The sequence below is a fragment of the Zychaea mexicana genome (genome assembly GCF_025766255.1).
Source record: "Zychaea mexicana strain RSA 1403 chromosome Unknown BDB00scaffold_33, whole genome shotgun sequence".
Taxonomy (NCBI): domain Eukaryota; kingdom Fungi; phylum Mucoromycota; class Mucoromycetes; order Mucorales; family Lichtheimiaceae; genus Zychaea; species Zychaea mexicana.
In genome coordinates, this window is record NW_026516696.1 from 326,006 (window position 1) to 349,867 (window position 23,862).

The 23,862-nt window shown below is 41.5% G+C and overlaps 7 protein-coding genes across 7 annotated transcripts; 5 read left to right on the forward strand and 2 right to left on the reverse strand.

Annotated features, from left to right (window-relative positions):
- Positions 1-158: 158 nt before the first annotated feature.
- On the forward strand, positions 159-2,007 carry BDB00DRAFT_763095 (uncharacterized protein; the record flags this gene model as incomplete). The annotated part of the gene is given in 7 exon segments (XM_053119379.1): positions 159-322; positions 396-549; positions 640-774; positions 793-1,144; positions 1,237-1,506; positions 1,662-1,768; positions 1,885-2,007. 7 exon segments carry the CDS (start codon positions 159-161, stop codon positions 2,005-2,007), a joined length of 1,305 nt encoding a protein of 434 aa, XP_052980089.1.
- A 1,460-nt stretch (positions 2,008-3,467) lies between these two features.
- Positions 3,468-4,338, forward strand: BDB00DRAFT_356739 (uncharacterized protein). The gene is made up of 3 exons (XM_053117069.1): positions 3,468-3,706; positions 3,794-3,925; positions 3,997-4,338. Exons 1-3 carry the CDS (start codon positions 3,645-3,647, stop codon positions 4,289-4,291), a joined length of 489 nt encoding a protein of 162 aa, XP_052980090.1. The 5' UTR covers positions 3,468-3,644; the 3' UTR covers positions 4,292-4,338.
- Positions 4,339-5,704: 1,366 nt separating this feature from the next.
- On the forward strand, positions 5,705-5,860 carry BDB00DRAFT_737838 (uncharacterized protein; the record flags this gene model as incomplete). Its single annotated transcript, XM_053118410.1, has 1 exon — positions 5,705-5,860. A coding segment is annotated over one exon (156 nt), but the record flags the coding sequence as incomplete, so codon positions are not given.
- Positions 5,861-6,544: 684 nt separating this feature from the next.
- Positions 6,545-8,774, forward strand: BDB00DRAFT_356335 (uncharacterized protein). The gene has a single exon (XM_053117066.1). The coding sequence runs from the start codon at positions 6,740-6,742 to the stop codon at positions 8,675-8,677; it is 1,938 nt and encodes a 645-aa protein (XP_052980092.1). The 5' UTR covers positions 6,545-6,739; the 3' UTR covers positions 8,678-8,774.
- A 684-nt stretch (positions 8,775-9,458) lies between these two features.
- On the reverse strand, positions 9,459-11,325 carry BDB00DRAFT_356591 (uncharacterized protein). Its single transcript, XM_053117068.1, has 6 exons — positions 11,082-11,325; positions 10,895-11,007; positions 10,676-10,807; positions 10,321-10,604; positions 10,094-10,236; positions 9,459-10,021 (listed from the first exon to the last, which is right to left on the reverse strand). The coding sequence occupies exons 1-6, from the start codon at positions 11,223-11,225 to the stop codon at positions 9,650-9,652; spliced, it is 1,188 nt and encodes a 395-aa protein (XP_052980093.1). The 5' UTR covers positions 11,226-11,325; the 3' UTR covers positions 9,459-9,649.
- Positions 11,326-12,593: 1,268 nt separating this feature from the next.
- Positions 12,594-14,442, reverse strand: BDB00DRAFT_763104 (major facilitator superfamily domain-containing protein; the record flags this gene model as incomplete). The annotated part of the gene is given in 7 exon segments (XM_053119380.1): positions 12,594-12,716; positions 12,833-12,939; positions 13,095-13,364; positions 13,457-13,808; positions 13,827-13,961; positions 14,052-14,205; positions 14,279-14,442. 7 exon segments carry the CDS (start codon positions 14,440-14,442, stop codon positions 12,594-12,596), a joined length of 1,305 nt encoding a protein of 434 aa, XP_052980094.1.
- A 6,177-nt stretch (positions 14,443-20,619) lies between these two features.
- On the forward strand, positions 20,620-23,607 carry BDB00DRAFT_763079 (glycoside hydrolase superfamily; the record flags this gene model as incomplete). The annotated part of the gene is made up of 10 exons (XM_053119377.1): positions 20,620-20,754; positions 20,859-20,960; positions 21,099-21,432; positions 21,605-21,627; positions 21,783-21,968; positions 22,078-22,121; positions 22,230-22,558; positions 22,660-22,810; positions 22,944-23,219; positions 23,445-23,607. 10 exons carry the CDS (start codon positions 20,620-20,622, stop codon positions 23,605-23,607), a joined length of 1,743 nt encoding a protein of 580 aa, XP_052980095.1.
- Positions 23,608-23,862: the final 255 nt, after the last annotated feature.

Below are 23,862 nucleotides of genomic sequence, written 5' to 3' on the forward strand. Positions count from 1 at the left end.
AAGGTAAGTAGCATTAACTACATGGCTGGTTATGTTTCGAAAAAAGATGGTGACCTCTAGACTGGCGTTTTTTTTACAGTGCACAAATGTCAACATGTTGCACAGCGCATACGCACTCTGTACTCTTATCACGATGCCGGCAGGTAGTAAAGAGTACTATGCACATACAAAATCAAATCATCAAAACGTACAAAAACGTTCTAAACAACAAGCAACCAAATTATAGTTTACATGTAGCGGGTGCGCTGTCAAACGCGTTTGGACGAAAGCCAGTATTGATTACACTCAACATGTTATTTCTGATCGGGTCATTTGGATGTGGGTAAGTTGCGACAGGTTCCTTTCACTGTGTATAGGAAACTTTGCCATAGCAATTGAAATCTCACTACTGGTAGCTTTGCACAATCGTTTGAGCACATTGTTGTAGCCCGAGCAATCGCAGGCTTTGGAGGAGGTGGGATCGCCCTGATGGGTAAAATAATTCTTCATGATATTGTATCTCGAGATCAACTGGGGTCATATCTAGCTTACCTCAGCATGTCTTCAATGGTAAGTTGTGTTTTCTCCGTATATATCAGGCACCTATGTAGTTGGATTATCATTGCTTTATCGTGACAAAGAATCAATATATTGTTTTAGCTCGGGTTCGGCCTTGGTGCACCCATCGGCGGATTTATTACCGACTACTTTGGATGGCGTTATTGCTTTAAGATCAACATTCTACCAATGACGCTCATCCTTTACATATACACTTTTCACTTGAAAAACTACAGCGTATCTCAAAATTAAAAGGCTGTTTTGACAAGGGGAAAGCTGAAAACTGTTGATTTCGGTGGAATATTATTGCTTTCCGGAGCGAACACATCCTTGACCTGCGCACTTTTGCTTGGTGGAACCTCTTACAGTTGGTGTAGCCCTCAAATTATCCTGGCACTAGTCTCAGCTCTGATTGGGTATATACTGTTCTTAATTCATGAGCGGCGATGGGCAGTGTATCCTTTGTTGTCACGCGTAGCTTCACGCGACCGCAATTTCACAACAGCGTGCGTTTGTATCTTTTTACCGGCAGCATGCGAAGGAGCGGCCCTTACTGTTATACCGCAATTTCTCATGGCAAGTATACCTGTTACATTTCATTTGCTTTGTTTAAAGAGGTTAATATGCGGCTTTAATACAAAGATGTATTGCTAATTTTTTTTAGTATATAGGGTGTGCTACATTTCAAGACCTCCAAAGCTGGTTTGTGGGTTATGATGAACGCAGCATCTGTTCCCGTTGGGACATTTATAGCCGGACGCTATATGCACTATACTGGCAAATTCAAGCGCTTTGTAGGTGTGGCCATGACATCCTATCTTGTAGCGGTTGCCATATTCTATAGTTGGGCCGGCGGTAATGTTTCCAAAAGCCTGGGTATCATGGGGATCTTTTTGGAGGGCGCTTCGTATGGATGTATCAGTGTTTGCATTATTGTCGCCTGTACGAGCACTTATCCAAAGAGTGTAAGTACGCATGAGCTATCATCTAAATGTTTACTTCAAAATAATATTCACAAACCAGCTATATGAATCGATAACTGAATTTTCGTCATCGTTTATGTTATTCTATAATTTTTTACGATAGTGGCTGCTATCATACATCTTTATCAATTTGCACACTAGCACGTTTCGTGGGGTATCTAATAGGCGCGGCGGTCGTATCTTCAATTATTCAATATACTTTGAGAACAGAGCTGCCAACGCGAATTGATGGTGAAGATGCAGAGAAGGTATACCTACAGATGACGACGGACCTCAACGTAGAAAGCTAAATGCTAGGCACTTTCATTCAACGCTTAAAAAGAGAAGGTTAACCAATGCGCTACGTTCTTTTCGAATTTTATAGCTGATTGAATTTATCATTAAATCGATCCACAAAGTTGATATACTGGCTCCCGAGATCCAACGAATCGTGGCAGAAGTATTGGCTCTTGGAGTGCAGCGTGCAATAGCAGATGGGGGTTTGTGACGTTTGGCTTTGGGGTGCACACGCCCTTCAATGTCCAAGTCAAATTATTGCAAATATTTGTCGCGTCTTCCAAAAATATCAAAAATCTTAAACCAGCGCCGCAGTCGCGTTTCATTCTTTCTCTTTACTTTTATAATATGGGCGATTCCACAGAAAATCATCCTCGCGAATGTACAGGTATAAATTTGTATTTCTTGACTGCTATGCAACACGTACTAAACTTATTAATATAAGTTTGCTAATTCATTTGTGTGTGTCTCTATTAGACCTTATATATTCATTTATTGATAGCAAAGTTAAAATCGGTGTCATTCCCAAATTATCAAACTTTGTACACGATCATTCAACCAGAATTATTAAGCTGGACGAAGAAGTTGTAGCTATAAACGAAATTAAAGAACTATGGACCGAACGGTTCTCATTATGTGTTAAAAAGAGAGGCGTGAAACAGGTAATTCTTTATCCAGTTACTGAACTTAGTCATTATATTAATATTCTTTTTTTTTCTTCTTCGTTAGTTTGAACTTGATGCCAGTGCTACAAATTGGGAAAAAATAGCTGTTGATAAAGCAAAGGTTTTCATGGGAAACTAGAAAACAAGGCATTATTTAGTAATAGTTTTGGCTCATTCTTCTTTTTCTTTTGCTTTAGGTCATGGTTGCGCACGCGAACTTATCTGCTACATTGATCCTGGAGAAAACTGTTGTTAGACAAAATCTTTCTGCAATGCGCTTGCTGGAAAAGAATACACAAGTATGGTATCTATAATAATAAGACACATATCTTTTTCATTCACCACAAAATTATTATATGTGTCGATTTATTAAACACTTGTCCATATATTCATATATACTTTTAGGGAACTACTCATGATACGGGTAGTACATCTGGTATTATTGCAACTGGTGATGGATTAGGTGCTCCAAGCAGTACGAGCACTATTAAAAATGATCATGTTTCCAAAAGAAAGTCGAAAGAAAATCAAAATGATGTATGATAGCATTTTCTTTTTAGATTTACTTATTTACCCCATTGTTTTTACATTAATATTGATGTTTATGATTATAGAAACCAGCCAGTAAAAAAAGTTGCCATATTGGTGCTTCTGAGGAAGTGGAAGAGGACGGCTTCATCATTCCCGGAAAAGCTGATACGTTGGGCACCATTATCAAGAAGGAAGCGCTAAAATTGCATGATCAATTCAAGAAGGGGAAAGTGTTGAGTCCGGCCGATAGAAAAGTGATGAGGTATGAGTAGACACCATGATATTAGTAGCCGTTGTATTATAATAACTCGACATTGATATTCAGGATTAATGGACTCAATCCATTTTTATATGATAGCAACGGGTTGTCGTCAATTGTAGATATGGTGGACGAACGAGCCGATGGGCAGCGACGCTTTCTTACCGTTGAACAGTGGGACTATGTCAAAAATCTATTCAGTCATTTGAAGATCGCTCCTCCGAACAAAGTCGAATCTGCTGTGGACATTTGGAAAATAGTCTATAAAGTAATAATAAAAAGGTTTGAACGGGAAAACTACGTAATGATGGTAATAATTTTTGAAACAATTATGTTATATAGACATGCGAGGCAATTGGATCGGTAAAGGTTGGAGAACAGTATTTGTTTAAAATGAGACAACGAGAGGATAGTAGTGAAGAATCAAGATTGATATGCAAAGCCATGGAACATATGTGAGTATTATTGCAATTGGTTTTAAAGACAGTTATGTATATCTCTTTTGCCTTTACTGATTTGGATGTTGAAATCTCGATATATAGGTTAGAATTAGTCGAAACGAAACAAGATATATTATGCCAAAGAGGAAGCAAATATACGGAAAATGACTATCTTCGCATCGTATGGTCACCTATTCTTGAACGCATATTCTCCTCCCCATTACGGCTGATAAGGTAAAAAAGATAAAGGAGTATAACTTTGAAAAAAATAGTTGTGCTGATACTATATTTTTGTGATTATATAGCGGCGAAAGTATTTTTAAATACACAACCAAGCAAAAACAGCAGTTATATGATGAATCCAATGACGTGAAGGGCTTCAAAATTGATATCAGATATGTTGTGGATAAAAATGGCAAAACGTATGATTTGGGCGCAGCTGAGTTGGGTAAAGATGGTGCAAGTTGCAAGATAATACAAGACGAAGGAAAGCTTACACGGGAAGGCAAAGATGTCGTCGATTCCTTGTTGAAAACGTTACACGAAAGCAACCATCGTCATGTTTTATCTTGGATTATTCAAATTGACGGTATGTATTAAAATGACACTATGATGATAAATAATTGACAATGAGATGTGCTCTAAATATACATATATTTCTATTTACAATTAGCATGTGAAGCTGAAATTTCAACGTTGCACATTGTTGGTAATGGAGTATATGTTGCGTATCCTCAGTTTAAATTTGAACTGCCCACCACCCTTGATAATCTTTCCAAGTTTGAACAAGCGTTACAAGCATTTCTTACTATCAAAGTAAGTATTTTAAGGAAATATAAGAAGAAAGCAGGCAACACTGATGTTAACCGATGTTTTTTTTGTGAACAGGAACACATGATGATGATCCAAAGTCGTCTTTCCACTGAACAACAACGGGAAGGGGTGATCAGCCAAACATTCAACCGTTCTAATCAAGTAAAATCGGATGATATCAGCACATGGACCCGCGCGACTTGGTACACCCCACCAAAACCATCAAAATCAAGGGTGCCTGTGCCATTATTCGGTCAAAAAAGCAAGTTCAACTTTGCAGAACGCCTACTAGTGGCTCGAAATCAGGACCTTATAGAAAGTGAAGAAGAAAAAGAGAACGTGGACATGTTTGGCTGGACTAAACGGAATGGCAAGTTTTACAATATCCATACCCAAAAGTATGCGGACGAACACCCACTTGATAAAGAAAGCCAAGTTATTTTGTAATAATTCGATCTTTTCAAAAACACACATAAACATCATCTAGCATCATTATATCATCATTATATCCATCCCTTTCTTTTTCTTATTTCATCACTAAAACCTTTTAGTAAAAGCCTAAAAAGCTTCATCTTTTATTACTTCACTATTTTTTCTATTACTTATTCTGTTATAACAAATGATGGAACAACTGCATTTGTATATATTGATCGACAAGAATTGTATCTTATTATTATTAAATTGCTAGAATATCATTGGCCGAGCACAACACTATATGCCTGACACTACTGTACCTATCATCAATAAAATAGCTTTGACTTACCTATAATGTCGTGTATTTACAGAATACAGATAAACATTCTCTATTTGTAGATTTTCCATAAATCTCTTACACGTAATAAACATTATTCTTCGGCCTGCACTGAAGCTGATTGTGTCATCATTTTTTTCTTTATTGGCGAAAATACAGAGATAAAAAGGGATAGCGATACATCAAATGAGAGCTATCATTTTTTCTTTCGCTCCGGGAACACATCCGTCGAAGTAGACTTGATCATGTCCGATGAGCCATTTGATATTCATGCCGCCTTGCAAACCATCACCGATCGTCTTGCTGTCCTCGAGCGTCTACGCAACGAATCACCCATGGACGCCGACACCAACGACGATAACACGTCGTCAGATTCGGACGACCCACACGTCAGTGAACAAGCACCAACCACACTGCTCACACCGTATCCTGAGTTCATGGCGGCGTTACCCAGCTTGGGCAAGGATTTTTTCCGCAACATCATGGACGATGATACTTGGCGCACATTTCTACATGCGTGTCCTCGCAACACGGCGCGCCAGTATCTTCCTCCACCGCTCAACAACATCGACACAAGTGCTCGAACGCAACGCATCGACAAGCAGTTCCGGGACATTCAATATCGACTTTCAGGCATCACACGACCCATTGATTTTTTTGTGCATGACACTCTGCGCACCAATACTGTGGACGTGGCTGCAGCTCTTCGCTCGCGGAAACAATCCACGCTCTCATTTCTGACGTAGCTTCAAGCATCACACAAATTAAGAGTGACAACGTGTGCCGTGATACCGGTCTTACCTCCGCACCAATTGGAACACCCGGTCTTGCTAATCCACCTCTTTTGGATGCAAGCGCTGTGTTGGAACAGACAAATCTCACACAAGCGCTCCGCAAAGCTACCACTCGTCGTAGCAAATTCACTCGTAGACAATCGGGTGGACGTGCTTCTGAAACAACAACACAACCGTCGGCTGATTCGTCTTCCCACCGTACCCGATCATCAGACCGGTCAAATGATCGACGCCCAGGTGCCACCAACAGAAGCCAGTCGGGTTTTCAGCATCGCCGGAAGAATGCCGGCCGCAAACCATCCCACAACACCGACAGCAATCAAAACAACGCGACAACGACCTGTAGGAGGGCGTTTGCAATATTTTTCTTCCGCCTAGTCGAACCTTTGCAAATCGCCTTGGATCCTTCGCGTCATACAATAAGGATTTTTAATCCCCTTCCACACCTTACCCCGTACTCGTCATCAAGCACGCATCACAAGCAACAACCCCGCAGCGACTAGCAACAGACAAGGAAGTCTGATCGCTTTTGCAGAAACACGCCATCGAAGAAACAACACGCAGCGGCTTTCGTTCCACACTATTCACGATACCGAAAAAGACCGGCGACCTACGTCCAGTACTAAACCTGCGCCCGTTAAATCAATTCATCCCACGACGTCCGTTCAAGATGGAGACCATGACGCAAGTATGTCGAATGTTACAGCCAAACGATTGGCTGACCAGCATAGATGTGCAAGATGCGTTTTTACATATTCTGATACATCCACACTCTCGCCGTTTTCTGCAGTTTCAGTGGAGAAATCGCATGTATCGTTTTCGCACATTGGTGTTCGGTCTGTCACTGTCACCAATGATCACGAAAATTCTACGACCAGTACTTCGATGGGCTCGCAGTCAGAACATTCCCATATCAGCCTATCAAGACGACCTGCTGATCGCGGCCAAAAATCAGCAGCAGTCAGTGGCTCAGACACAAGTCATTGCGAAGTTACGCAGCCTTGGTTTTCTACTGAAGGAGTCCAAGTCTCAACTAGTACCATCACAGAAAATCGAACATCTGGGCTTCACTATCAACACGTTAACGATGTGCCTATCAGTGTCAACAACGAAGTTGCGCGACTTACGACGCGAAGCGCGCAAACTTCTCAATCGTCCGACAGTCACTGTACGTCATCTGTCATCCTTCATTGGGAAGGCACAAGCAACAACATTGGCCGTGCTTCCAGCCCGGTTATTCACCCGTCACCTCATTGCATGCCGCAACCAGACGCTAGCGCAAGGCTCAGATTGGAACGATCAGATGAACATCAGTCCAGCAGCTTGTCAGGAGCTCCAGTGGTGGTACAGCCATCTGCAACAATGGAACGGACAGAGTTTCATGCCGTCGGCACCGGACATCGAAGTGTACACCGGTTCGTCGGATCATGGGTGGGGCCTAGTCTTTGGCAACAAGACGATAGCCGGCAAATGGTCAGCAAAGCATGCAACACAACACGTTATCTACAAAGAACTTTTGACAATACGCCATGCGATACGACATCCGACTTTGCGAGGCAGGAAGCTTCGGGTGTATTGCGACAACACAACAACCATAGCGTACGTGAATCACCTCGGTGGGACGAGGTCACCTGCGCTCATGAACCTGGCAACGTCGATTTGGCAAGAATGTCTCAAGAGCAACACTCGACTTCAGCTGTCCTACGTATCGTCGCAGTTCAACCCAGCGGACCCACCGTCGCGGCAGTTGCAGCAATAATTGGAATGGAGCATCAAACCGCAGTACTTTCACAAGTTGAACATGGCTTGGGGACCACACGACATCGATTGCTTTGCGACACGGCAGAACACGAAGCTACCCCAGTTCATGAGCTGGAGATGGGATCCGCAAGCAATAGCGACCAATGCTCTACACCATCCATGGAGGGAATGGAAACGCATATATGCATGTCTACCGTGGAACCTTCTTCAGCAGGAACAGATCAAAGCAACCATCATCACACCACATTAACCCAGCGCCATTTGGTATCCAACGCTACAACAACTCAGCAGCAGCAAACCACAACGAGTACCACGAACAGCAGTAATGGCTGCACCCGAACACGATCAGTCACTCCTGAGCAAGAACCCACATTGGTGTTTAGTCGCATGGAATATAAACGGCGCCGCCTAGCAGATGCTGGCATCGCAACTGAAGCTGAGTCTATCATGATGGGTCCTACGCACAATCAACAACGCGTGCACCACTTTGATCGCATTCAACGCAGCTACATCACCTGGGCACGTTCCCACCAGATTGATCCACTAACACCCAATCCAGTACAGTTGGTCAACTATTTGGCGTATGGCCGTGTGCATATGGGTTGGTCAACTAGCACCTGCTGCAATTATCGTTCAACAATTCTTGACTTATACACAGATCGCACAACATTCACATCCAACACTATGTACCGCGAATTTTTTGTGGCTCTCAACGAACAGACGGTCCGTTCATTTGATCGTCCTCATTGTGACATTCAACCGGTCATTCAACATATAACAAAACTCGGCAACAACAACCAGATACGCGCAATCGACCTCACTCGCAAGCTCTGCTTTCTGCTTGCAATTACGGGGTTTTTGCGATAATCAGATATCGAGAGAATCGACGACTCCCGAACGATAGTTTCAACAAAAGGGTTGCGTGTTGTCATTGCGCGACCCAAGGAGAAACGTGGAGGGCAACCGATCGAGAAAGTCATTCACATCCGACGTCACACCAACACGCTCCTTTGCCCCGTACAAGCGTATGAAGACTACAAGGCATAGTATGCTCGTACTCCATGTGTTCGTGCTTACCCTGTTCACAATGGCCCTCGTACAACCGTTCATCGCTTGATACGCTCTGTACACAACAATTCTCTGCCAATTGGGGCGGAACGAATCAGCAATCATATCAAGAACCTGCTCGATCTGATCCCACGACCAGAAGGATCTCGTCGACCCAAAGCTCGGGCAATCGGATCGACTGCTGCTGTCCAAGGGGGGCGCTAGTCTCGACGACGTTCTCATCCACGCGTCCTGGTTGTCTTCTTCAGTATTTGACACCTTCTACCGCTTGTCCTGTGAAACAGCCACGGATTTTACAAGACTGGCTCTTGGCCAAGCTTCGACGGATTTGCCTCTGGATACACAATCAGCTTCAGTGCAGGCCGAAGAATAATGTTTATTACGTGTAAGAGATTTATGGAAAATCTACAAATAGAGAATGTTTATCTGTATTCTGTAAATACACGACATTATAGGTAAGTCAAAGCTATTTTATTGATGATAGGTACAGTAGTGTCAGGCATATAGTGTTGTGCTCGGCCAATGATATTCTAGCAATTTAATAATAATAAGATACAATTCTTGTCGATCAATATATACAAATGCAGTTGTTCCATCATTTGTTATAACAGAATAAGTAATAGAAAAAATAGTGAAGTAATAAAAGATGAAGCTTTTTAGGCTTTTACTAAAAGGTTTTAGTGATGAAATAAGAAAAAGAAAGGGATGGATATAATGATGATATAATGATGCTAGATGATGTTTATGTGTGTTTTTGAAAAGATCGAATTATTACAAAATAACTTGGCTTTCTTTATCAAGTGGGTGTTCGTCCGCATACTTTTGGGTATGGATATTGTAAAACTTGCCATTCCGTTTAGTCCAGCCAAACATGTCCACGTTCTCTTTTTCTTCTTCACTTTCTATAAGGTCCTGATTTCGAGCCACTAGTAGGCGTTCTGCAAAGTTGAACTTGCTTTTTTGACCGAATAATGGCACAGGCACCCTTGATTTTGATGGTTTTGGTGGGGTGTACCAAGTCGCGCGGGTCCATGTGCTGATATCATCCGATTTTACTTGATTAGAACGGTTGAATGTTTGGCTGATCACCCCTTCCCGTTGTTGTTCAGTGGAAAGACGACTTTGGATCATCATCATGTGTTCCTGTTCACAAAAAAAACATCGGTTAACATCAGTGTTGCCTGCTTTCTTCTTATATTTCCTTAAAATACTTACTTTGATAGTAAGAAATGCTTGTAACGCTTGTTCAAACTTGGAAAGATTATCAAGGGTGGTGGGCAGTTCAAATTTAAACTGAGGATACGCAACATATACTCCATTACCAACAATGTGCAACGTTGAAATTTCAGCTTCACATGCTAATTGTAAATAGAAATATATGTATATTTAGAGCACATCTCATTGTCAATTATTTATCATCATAGTGTCATTTTAATACATACCGTCAATTTGAATAATCCAAGATAAAACATGACGATGGTTGCTTTCGTGTAACGTTTTCAACAAGGAATCGACGACATCTTTGCCTTCCCGTGTAAGCTTTCCTTCGTCTTGTATTATCTTGCAACTTGCACCATCTTTACCCAACTCAGCTGCGCCCAAATCATACGTTTTGCCATTTTTATCCACAACATATCTGATATCAATTTTGAAGCCCTTCACGTCATTGGATTCATCATATAACTGCTGTTTTTGCTTGGTTGTGTATTTAAAAATACTTTCGCCGCTATATAATCACAAAAATATAGTATCAGCACAACTATTTTTTTCAAAGTTATACTCCTTTATCTTTTTTACCTTATCAGCCGTAATGGGGAGGAGAATATGCGTTCAAGAATAGGTGACCATACGATGCGAAGATAGTCATTTTCCGTATATTTGCTTCCTCTTTGGCATAATATATCTTGTTTCGTTTCGACTAATTCTAACCTATATATCGAGATTTCAACATCCAAATCAGTAAAGGCAAAAGAGATATACATAACTGTCTTTAAAACCAATTGCAATAATACTCACATATGTTCCATGGCTTTGCATATCAATCTTGATTCTTCACTACTATCCTCTCGTTGTCTCATTTTAAACAAATACTGTTCTCCAACCTTTACCGATCCAATTGCCTCGCATGTCTATATAACATAATTGTTTCAAAAATTATTACCATCATTACGTAGTTTTCCCGTTCAAACCTTTTTATTATTACTTTATAGACTATTTTCCAAATGTCCACAGCAGATTCGACTTTGTTCGGAGGAGCGATCTTCAAATGACTGAATAGATTTTTGACATAGTCCCACTGTTCAACGGTAAGAAAGCGTCGCTGCCCATCGGCTCGTTCGTCCACCATATCTACAATTGACGACAACCCGTTGCTATCATATAAAAATGGATTGAGTCCATTAATCCTGAATATCAATGTCGAGTTATTATAATACAACGGCTACTAATATCATGGTGTCTACTCATACCTCATCACTTTTCTATCGGCCGGACTCAACACTTTCCCCTTCTTGAATTGATCATGCAATTTTAGCGCTTCCTTCTTGATAATGGTGCCCAACGTATCAGCTTTTCCGGGAATGATGAAGCCGTCCTCTTCCACTTCCTCAGAAGCACCAATATGGCAACTTTTTTTACTGGCTGGTTTCTATAATCATAAACATCAATATTAATGTAAAAACAATGGGGTAAATAAGTAAATCTAAAAAGAAAATGCTATCATACATCATTTTGATTTTCTTTCGACTTTCTTTTGGAAACATGATCATTTTTAATAGTGCTCGTACTGCTTGGAGCACCTAATCCATCACCAGTTGCAATAATACCAGATGTACTACCCGTATCATGAGTAGTTCCCTAAAAGTATATATGAATATATGGACAAGTGTTTAATAAATCGACACATATAATAATTTTGTGGTGAATGAAAAAGATATGTGTCTTATTATTATAGATACCATACTTGTGTATTCTTTTCCAGCAAGCGCATTGCAGAAAGATTTTGTCTAACAACAGTTTTCTCCAGGATCAATGTAGCAGATAAGTTCGCGTGCGCAACCATGACCTAAAGCAAAAGAAAAAGAAGAATGAGCCAAAACTATTACTAAATAATGCCTTGTTTTCTAGTTTCCCATGAAAACCTTTGCTTTATCAACAGCTATTTTTTCCCAATTTGTAGCACTGGCATCAAGTTCAAACTAACGAAGAAGAAAAAAAAAGAATATTAATATAATGACTAAGTTCAGTAACTGGATAAAGAATTACCTGTTTCACGCCTCTCTTTTTAACACATAATGAGAACCGTTCGGTCCATAGTTCTTTAATTTCGTTTATAGCTACAACTTCTTCGTCCAGCTTAATAATTCTGGTTGAATGATCGTGTACAAAGTTTGATAATTTGGGAATGACACCGATTTTAACTTTGCTATCAATAAATGAATATATAAGGTCTAATAGAGACACACACAAATGAATTAGCAAACTTATATTAATAAGTTTAGTACGTGTTGCATAGCAGTCAAGAAATACAAATTTATACCTGTACATTCGCGAGGATGATTTTCTGTGGAATCGCCCATATTATAAAAGTAAAGAGAAAGAATGAAACGCGACTGCGGCGCTGGTTTAAGATTTTTGATATTTTTGGAAGACGCGACAAATATTTGCAATAATTTGACTTGGACATTGAAGGGCGTGTGCACCCCAAAGCCAAACGTCACAAACCCCCATCTGCTATTGCACGCTGCACTCCAAGAGCCAATACTTCTGCCACGATTCGTTGGATCTCGGGAGCCAGTATATCAACTTTGTGGATCGATTTAATGATAAATTCAATCAGCTATAAAATTCGAAAAGAACGTAGCGCATTGGTTAACCTTCTCTTTTTAAGCGTTGAATGAAAGTGCCTAGCATTTAGCTTTCTACGTTGAGGTCCGTCGTCATCTGTAGGTATACCTTCTCTGCATCTTCACCATCAATTCGCGTTGGCAGCTCTGTTCTCAAAGTATATTGAATAATTGAAGATACGACCGCCGCGCCTATTATATACCCCACGAAACGTGCTAGTGTGCAAATTGATAAAGATGTATGATAGCAGCCACTATCGTAAAAAATTATAGAATAACATAAACGATGACGAAAATTCAGTTATCGATTCATATAGCTGGTTTGTGAATATTATTTTGAAGTAAACATTTAGATGATAGCTCATGCGTACTTACACTCTTTGGATAAGTGCTCGTACAGGCGACAATAATGCAAACACTGATACATCCATACGAAGCGCCCTCCAAAAAGATCCCCATGATACCCAGGCTTTTGGAAACATTACCGCCGGCCCAACTATAGAATATGGCAACCGCTACAAGATAGGATGTCATGGCCACACCTACAAAGCGCTTGAATTTGCCAGTATAGTGCATATAGCGTCCGGCTATAAATGTCCCAACGGGAACAGATGCTGCGTTCATCATAACCCACAAACCAGCTTTGGAGGTCTTGAAATGTAGCACACCCTATATACTAAAAAAAATTAGCAATACATCTTTGTATTAAAGCCGCATATTAACCTCTTTAAACAAAGCAAATGAAATGTAACAGGTATACTTGCCATGAGAAATTGCGGTATAACAGTAAGGGCCGCTCCTTCGCATGCTGCCGGTAAAAAGATACAAACGCACGCTGTTGTGAAATTGCGGTCGCGTGAAGCTACGCGTGACAACAAAGGATACACTGCCCATCGCCGCTCATGAATTAAGAACAGTATATACCCAATCAGAGCTGAGACTAGTGCCAGGATAATTTGAGGGCTACACCAACTGTAAGAGGTTCCACCAAGCAAAAGTGCGCAGGTCAAGGATGTGTTCGCTCCGGAAAGCAATAATATTCCACCGAAATCAACAGTTTTCAGCTTTCCCCTTGTCAAAACAGCCTTTTAATTTTGAGATACGCTGTAGTTTTTCAAGTGAAAAGTGTATATGTAAAGGATGAGCGTCATTGGTAGAATGTTGATCTTAAAGCAATAACGCCATCCAAAGTAGTCGGTAATAAATCCGCCGATGGGTGCACCAAGGCCGAACCCGAGCTAAAACAATATATTGATTCTTTGTCACGATAAAGCAATGATAATCCAACTACATAGGTGCCTGATATATACGGAGAAAACACAACTTACCATTGAAGACATGCTGAGGTAAGCTAGATATGACCCCAGTTGATCTCGAGATACAATATCATGAAGAATTATTTTACCCATCAGGGCGATCCCACCTCCTCCAAAGCCTGCGATTGCTCGGGCTACAACAATGTGCTCAAACGATTGTGCAAAGCTACCAGTAGTGAGATTTCAATTGCTATGGCAAAGTTTCCTATACACAGTGAAAGGAACCTGTCGCAACTTACCCACATCCAAATGACCCGATCAGAAATAACATGTTGAGTGTAATCAATACTGGCTTTCGTCCAAACGCGTTTGACAGCGCACCCGCTACATGTAAACTATAATTTGGTTGCTTGTTGTTTAGAACGTTTTTGTACGTTTTGATGATTTGATTTTGTATGTGCATAGTACTCTTTACTACCTGCCGGCATCGTGATAAGAGTACAGAGTGCGTATGCGCTGTGCAACATGTTGACATTTGTGCACTGTAAAAAAAACGCCAGTCTAGAGGTCACCATCTTTTTTCGAAACATAACCAGCCATGTAGTTAATGCTACTTACCTTTGAAATTCGCTTCCGATCTTTGTCATCGTTGTGAATATAATAGAAGTATCCAAACCGGGTAGGGCTGCCCCTATGCCCAAACTTGAGAGAAACAAGTTTACGATATGTAAGTACAATAATACAGCTATCGTATTTGTATTACTGAGCTCACCATGTTGTCAGCACCGTCAAACTAAGATTTCCAAGCCGGTCACTGTCATCATGTCCTTTTCGCTGCTGTCCAAGGCTTTTGAGTGTCGTAGATGACTCGCCTATTCTGGCGTGCTCGTCATCTCCGGTTTCTCGCCGCTTGCGATCTTCATAATCATTTACATCGTCGTCACCTGCGTATATATCAATGGATTCATATTTTCTCTTGGAAGACCCAGCAAGCAATAGCGACTTTTGAGACGAAGAGCTCAAAGATACGTTGTCTTCTTCAATAATTACAGTCTCTACATTATTGGTCGTCCGATCATCGGTATGCTTATACTCGCTGTAAAACATGGTAAAATAGCAATAAGATATTCGACCGAGGATGGTCAAAGAAAAATGAAGAGTGCGAACTTGAAAAAGGAGAATATTAAAGTACGTGTTTCAGGACCATCTTCGGTGCAGCAAATTGGTGCTTTTCGCGTTGATCGCGGTACAACAACAACGCCACATACTCACTATACCAAAATTGGCTCGCTTACACCATGTAAATAAAAAGCCTCGCAAGCGTGTTCTGAGCTGGACCAGATACATAAGGGGTGTCACTAAAAATGGTGCACCGAGATTTGTGACTCGGAAAATGTGCCTTTTTCTCTTCGGTTCCTAAAAGAACGCTTTGAACTACATTTCAAGCAAAATCTACTGTTCACATATAACAATGTCCAAACACATTACCTTTTTTCGAAGAAGATTTTTTAAGGACTCCTATGAAGAGGAGGCTCCCGCCTATTTTGACTCCAAAAGCGAAAAGTACTATTTTCGACAAAGCATCTAGTCCTTCACGACGCTCAATTAAACTTACTCAAAACTTTTCGATTTTTGACAGGTACGTAAAACTGAATTTGGACATTGAATGGTCTATGCGCAAGGTTTATGGTCCTCGAAAACAAAAGCACAATAGCCATCGCTACAAGAAGAAATGCAATGGTTTCGTCCGCTGCACTAGAGAGGCCTGCAAATTCTATGGCAAACATTTGCGCCCGCGCTGCGATTTTGAACAAATTCATAAACAATGCCAGCTTGGATGTATGCGCTGCGGAGGCGATTTAGAGCACGTTGACACTTGTAAAACAGAGGCGTTCTACTATTTCGACGGCAGTAAATGCACTGTTAAGCAGATCGGCACACATGACCACGAACAATATACTGCGAAGCATCTATCGGAAGTAGAGAAGGAAACACTTGCAGAGAGAATTCGAAGTGATCCAACGGTGACACCCAAGGCAGCAATTCATGGCAACAACAAGCGAACTGGGGAAATCGTTGAATCGATCATTAGGATCAACCCAATTCTTGGCACGAGGGACAGAGCCGAGTATGAAATCAACTAAGTACGCGAGGAACGAGATATTCCAAGAAAAGGTGAATTTCTCGGCGGCTTGGGCAAGATTATGAATGAGTTCCCTGGGTACTTCCTCTACGCCCACGTTCTACCAGGCTCATTCTTTTTGGCGTATCGGTCACCGACTCTTAAAGAATATGTTCACTTTCAAGATTTTCCGGCTGTTATCGATGTCACTTTCAAGCATTTGAGAAAGGATACTATCTCTGCTCAACAGTGATCTATGTTCCTGAGCTGAAAAGACACACAGTGATATTCCAAGCTGTCCTGGATGGCCTTTCACAAACCTACTTTGCCCAATACTTTTTTGCATTCTTCACAGAGTACAACGTTAAGTTTGAAGGCAACAATTCCTTTCTCGGTATGATGATGGATTTCTCTTTGGCACAAAGGAATGGATTTCTGCAAGCCTACACACAGTACACCAGAAAGGATGACGGCATGCGGTTCCTAAAAGGGTGCTATATGCACTGGATGCAATCTGTTCAACGTCTCAACAGCAATCACAGCATCATTCTACCCGAATCCAGCGAACGATTTCGTGAACTGACCTGCATCATTCGGACAACTGAAGATGCTGCTGAATTTTGCCGTAGTTGTAAGGAACTGGTGACAAATTTCAAGCATACTTTCAAATGGCTCAAATGGTGGCTACAACCATCTATAAGCAGCATGATTTTTCGACATCGCTCCAGCATGAATGACGCCCTCCGCAGCCACCCTTATCGTACCACAAATGTAGTGGAAGCGTTCCATAGAGATTTATACCGAGATACTGTACACAACTTGCCTATATCTCTAGCGCTTCCACAAACGTTGAATTATATCCGCTCAGATGAATTGACACTGAAAAACTATGAAGAAAATGCGGTGCCTGCTTCATACAACAGAGCACCGCGACAAGCTCGAAAACGATCAAAGAAAACTTTGGCAATGATGGACGTGCTCCGGATGTTTTCGGTAAACTTGTTAATGATGTTACCACCGATCAACAGCCACTGGAGCATTTTCTTTATGACGACCATGCTGAAAGCAAGACACTATCACAAGCAGAAAAAATCACCAACAAGAGCACCATGCCGTTCGCCAAAAGACTTTCGAAAGAGGATATCAAAGCAGTATCACAGCAAGATATCTTGAATAAGACTGATGAACGCGCCCTGCACCTTTTGGATATGAAAGTCGATCCGTTCACGTTGAAAGAAATTGAGACAATGGCTGAGAACTTGGAGACAGGGTCAGAGGAAATGATGCAATATATCATGGGTGGCGAGATGAAGAATGAAAAGAAGAAGCAAGAAGTGAAGGAGAAAATTGCAATGAGCAAGACCAAAGAAAAGATGAAGACGGAGAAGAAAACAGAGAAAATGATGGACAAGAAAACTGAAAACAACCAGAAGAAAAGAAAACAACCGGAAAATCAAGCTGAGGACTTATGGCCGAGTAACAGGAAAAGTCTTCGAAGAGAACCATGGTAGTTTTAATAGATTATTGGGAGCGATTGACAGTATAACTGAATTTAATACAATAGTTTCGTCCATCGAGAGATCCCGCTCGATTGCTCGTTTGGAATTAAGCAAATCAAAGCTGACGGATGGTGTGGATATCGTGCCCTTGCTCTCCAACTTCATGGTGACCAAGATCAATATATCAAGGTCAAACAAGCAATTCTTGATCAGCATTTTGCGAACTATGATTTCTACCGCGATACTCTATGGAATGGACGTGAGGTCATAATACAAAATGCGATCAAACGAATGGAATATGGTATCACACCAGAAACAGCACGATACCAGAAGTACACTTGCAATTCGGATTATTGGTTCAATGCGGTAATAGATGCCCAAATTGCTGCAGATGCATATACTGTACCGATTGCAGTATATGATGATCGCTTGGATTGGAACAGCGTTTTGTACTTGCCTTTTACTATCCCAAAGGGGACCAATCGACAACCGCAGCCAATATGTAACTCTTTTTCTTAGCTCAAATCACTTCAACGCAATTGACCTCCATCCAGAGCACGACATATGGAGTGGCCGCCCGTCAGACCTTATCATGAGATAGGTTGGCATCGTCTTGGACTTAAGGCAGATTACAAGACTACATGGCGGTATCTTCATAGAAGACGCTTGACCGAAAACGAGAAACAATTTTTCATAGACATTGGCACAAGTGTCATATAAAAACAGCAGAATAGAATTTATTAAATATTACTAAATATTATAAATTTCGGTTTACACAGTGTCAGACCTAAAGTAAAGTTTGGAAGAGAAATTAACGTATGGGATGCATATACGAACGGTAGAAACCGCAGGAGAGAAAGGAATGATGGGTGTACTTTTTTTGTGCGCCTCGAACCACCGTCACATCGCTGTCACAAGTCTCGGTGCACCATTTCGGCGGTGCACCATTTTTCGTATCTCTCTTGTGTTTACTATGGCGGCGGATCACATATGGAAACAAGCATCGCGGCTCCTCTTCAAGCTGTAAATCGTCTGGCAGCAGATCAAGTTAATCATCACGCGAAATGTCACAAGAGAGATAGAGGTTGTCTGCTTTAGCGAGACAGGTAAGAATGACTTTACTTGAAATACATACAAGCGCTCGCCAATTTTGGCATGATTTATGTAGGGCGCCGCATGAAAATGACGGGTGATGGACCGTCCTGCGGGTCATGTCTGTCGCACTTTGGGAAACTGACAAATACGAAATCCCACTGAGCCCTAAAGCAGTTCGTTGCGCGATGCCTTCCGATGTTCGTGCTATCCATCCAAGTTAAGGTATATAATATACAGCAAGAAAAGGACATGTATTACGCTTCCCAACGACAAAGTAATAAATTATTGTCTTAAAAAAGTATCTGATTTGATCGAGCTTTACAAGACAATACCTAAGCGAAAGGCTCAGCTCAAGTCGAAAAGAAGGTTGACCAAGACCAAAGTGTTATTACTTGCCATGATCTTTTTAAAGATCGTCACTAGGGCATTCTCTCTTCCTCTGGGCATTAGGAAAAGCTCTATCCTCAGACCTTGACAACTTTTTTACCCGCACCAACAACTCGCAAAAGAATTCGCCTGATTCATCAATTTTTTAATTTTCAACAACTCTAGCATCCCCGCATTGTCACAGCCAGCATCCTGCTATAACTTCAGCATCATTATCACCGCAATACCTTCATCTTGACTCGACTTATATTAAGTGCACTGTCATCATCATTGCATTGCACCCTCTTGCTATCTTTTTCAGCTCCTCCCAGCATTATATCGAGCTGATTTTCCAGTATCATTTAGTATCATTTGTACATAGTGCACCTCAAAATCGTCATCACTACCACGCGTCTCAAGAAAATACTACTCGGTTATTTGCTTATACTATTTCAAATGTTTCGGGGTTCTGTACACATAGTATTTTATAATATATAAAGCATCGAGCATTTACAGTACAGTCATGACGTGAATATTACTAGTATAAACATATACATTTAGTATCATAGATTGATTTTAACTATAAGTATTGTCAAGAGGGATGTTTGTTGGAACAGAGATTTTTAATTTAAAATCAAAACAAAATAACCATTTCACTGTGTAATGTTACTTTGATACATTATCAAATGTACACCACGGGATCGCCTTTCGTCATCCGTACCAAGATAAAGCAAAATCTGGGTCACCTTTACAACCTATATTACGGACTAAAGTTGCCAGTTATCGTCATATAGAGCTTATAAAGCTTCGCAGAACATAGAGAGGGAGTATGAGCCTGATACGCTAAAGCTTACACATGCCCACCTGTACATCTATGCCCCACTTGAATGGGGTTTAAGCTGGCCAAAAAAAAAAGACCCTCATGTGAAGAAGAAAGCAAAGAATGGCATACTACGTCATGTTTGAAATTTTCGGGCTACATTATCACCAGGAACTCCTCCTATTGGACAGCAACGAACGATGCAAGTCTTGATCGCAACACCCAATAGAAAGCCAAGTGTCTGAAGCCAAAGACTTTATGCTTTCAATTTTTACAAAAAAGTTCGGTACTGCAGAGCACTTGATCACACAGCAGATTATGGGTTGAACCATTTTATCAAAATATAGCTTATAAACGAAACAATAAAAAAAATCTTGCGAGTAAAAAATTTAAGGCCGTCGTTACTGCAAAATACCGAGCATCCCGGGTCTCCTATGTTTTGTAGAATGCTCAACATATCATTCAAATTATATCTATTTTCAAATGGAACTGTAGCAGGTATTCACATAATATTGGGAGATGGAAATAGTCTATATAGCTTGACTACAATACATGACTGGAGGTGGCGGCGAGCAATGCATGGCATTGCGATACAGAAAAAAATATAATTTAGCTGCGCTGCATTATAAAAAAATAAAAGGGAAGGTGCCCGCATAGAAGCTTGCTTTTTCACATTCTTTGTTTTTTTCTTCCTTTTTACCTCCCAACCCTCCAACAGCTATAACAAGCAATTCGCCCATGACCGCAAAAAGAGCGTTGCTTTTGGCGGCGGTGGCCATACTCCAACCATCCATCACTTGGGCGCTCCAAGGGGCGTTCTTGTGGCCTATTCCGCAAACTGTCGAATCTGGAAACATCGATATCAACTTGGACGTATGTTGTTCTTTTTTCCCTGCAGCCCTTTTGAAACCAACACGGTGGCAACAGCAGTACGTATTTGAACTCTACTCATATAAATAGCATGGTTTTCAACATAGCCAAGCTTCAAGATCCTTGCACCCAAGGAGTTGGACGAAGCTGTGTCGCGCTATACTCAAATCATCTCTCAAGAACGATGGGTGCCAGTACGTATCTTTCTTGTATATCATTTTAAGAAAAAAGAGAATCATTCGTGTAAAACTAAATGCTTGCCACAACTGCATATCTCCTTTTAGGTGCAAACACCCGATCCTTATAGGGACACGGAAGCATATGTTGCCGGTCAACGCAGGGTGAAGATCGCTGCATCCACTTTGAAATCGCTGCAGGTCACTGTAAAGGATCCTACGGTGGATCTTGCATTTGGTGTCGACGAGTCGTATGTGTTGGATGTGAACGGTGTTGGCAACAAGGCTACGCTGCAGTCTCCCACGGTATGGGGTGCCCTGCGCGGTCTCGAGACCTTTTCTCAACTTGTACAAGCGCGTTCTTACGACGACATGCCGATCCAAGATTATAGCGATGATGAGGATGATATCGCCAATGACACTATGGCAGCCGATATGTTTATTCCAGAAACACCTATCCATATTGAAGACGCGCCTATGTTTTCTCATCGTGGATTGATGCTGGGTATGTAAAAAAAAAATAACATGAGTGAGAAAAGAGGGGGGGGGAAATGACGGTGGCGGTTGGGGCCTCTTGAGGGCCTGATTGCATTTCATCTCACTTTGTTTGTTTGCTTACTCACTGTGCAATCTATACACACCTCCCGCTTTTGGAAACAAAAATAAATACTTATTAGACACGTCAAGAAATTATTTCCCCGTCAAGGACATCCTGAGAACGCTCGATGCTATGGCATACAACAAATTGAATGTACGGGAGGGATGGTTTAACAAGAAGAGGGGACATCCTTTTTTTCTCTACAGGCAAAAGGTGTAGTTGTTATTCCACATCTTTAAAAATACGTCTATTTCTAGGTTTTCCACTGGCATATTACCGATTCACAAAGTTTCCCTCTACGACTGGAGAGTGCACCAGAACTCGCACAGCATGGCGCCTATGTCATGAATAATAGACGATTTGTGTATACAAAAAATGATATCAAACGAATCGTACAATATGCACGAGCCAGAGGTATTCGCGTCATTCCCGAGATTGACATGGTAACAAAGGGGCGGTGTAGAAAAAACCGCACAGACAGATTCTAAAAGAGACGGTGCACACACTAATTTGAACTTGTACTAACGAACTATGCTATTGTAATGTTGCTAGCCCGCGCATACTGGCTCGTGGGGTATGGCACACAAAGATATCACGTATGTAAAAAAAAATAGAGCGGTTGGAGGGGGCGGTGCCAAGTTGAGATGATGCCTTTGTGTGGATGTGGTTCGGCTCAACGTTTTTTGAGAAACACACACATATAGAACATGTCTGGGTCGATTCTTTTTGGACAAGAGCAACAAATGGAGTGACCGCTATGCAGCCGAACCAACGACCGGTCAACTCAATCCAGTATCCAACAAAACCTATGAAGTGGTCAACAAGGTAATCACAGAAGTATCGACATTGTTCCCCGATGCTTGGTTCCACGGTGGCGGCGATGAGCCGATCTACAAGTGTTGGGAAGAAGAAGAGTCAGTGCGTGACTACATGCAAGAACACGGTGCCACCGGGGAAGACTTGCTGCACATGTTTTTGGACAAGGAGCTTGGATTTATTCGCAATAACAGCAAGACTGCTATTCTGTGGGAAGGTACACACACTATCTGCTTCATCTTTTCCATCTATTCAACTATGAGCATACTAAATAGTTATCCCTCTTCACTCAACTGAATAACTCTTTTTTTTTTTTAGATTCTGTTACCAATAACAACTTGCCCATCCCCAAGGATGTGGTACTGCAAGTGTGGGTGAATGCAGTGACTGAAGCAGCTAAAAAGGGTTACAAGGTGATTGCTTCGCATGCTAACTTTTGGTATTTGGACTGCGGTCACGGTGGATGGACGTGAGTATATACGTGTCAAATGGAAACGTGGGGGGCGGGGGATGCGCAGTCCCACTGTAAATTCCTAGTAGTTCAGAGAAGAAAGAACATGTAGAAGAAACTCACAACATCTGAAAAAAAAATTCACGCACAGTGGCAACGATACGTCCTATGATGAACAAACCCAACCCAAGATTCCAGAGTCACTTGCCCAAGAACTGGATAGACATCAGCTCACAGACAATTACCGACCTTCTAACTGGGGAGGATCCGGTGGTGATTGGTGCAGTCCGTTCAAGACCTGGCAACGTATCTACAGTTATGACATGACTTTTGATCTGACGCCTGAAGAAGCCAAGAATGTATTGGGAGGTGAAGTCGCGTTATGGGCTGAACAAACAGATCGTGTTGGTCTTGATGGGCGCTTATGGTATGTGTATGCCCGACCTGTTCTAACACATGGGAGAGGAAAAGCAGAGAGAGAAGGAAGAAAATATTCTGTACATCTCTCTCTCGCTTTCCCCATATTTCCCATCTTTAACCATCCCCTTTTGCCCAAAGAAAGCATTACTGGGGATTTCGTTTGTTCTCAAGTGTTCTATGCAAAAAAGAGAAAAAAACTAAAACAAATTACTGTTCTATGGATATTGTTTAGGCCACGGAGCGCAGCCGCGGCAGAGGTCATGTGGTCAGGGCGTCGCGATAAGAACCAACAGCAGCGTGATCTTGGCGACGCCATGTTGCGAATCTTTGACTGGCGATACCGATTAGTGAAACGAGGCATTCAAGCTGAAGCACTTCAGCCGCTTTGGTGGTAATGGTTTACTCTTCTTTCTCTTTTATGCGTGAAAAAAAACAAAACTTGAACCTGTATTGTTCGCTCTCGAGTTAGAGAGAGAGAGAGAGAGACGAGGAGGAGGAGATGTGTGTTAGTGTGTGTGTTTGGTGGGGAAGAATAGTAATTAGTAACATGACAGCTTTTACACTAACTTTATAATTAATGGTTTTTCCGTAAACTATCGTTATTATCATTATTATTGACAGTGGCCAAAACCCTTTCATGTGTGATTCCA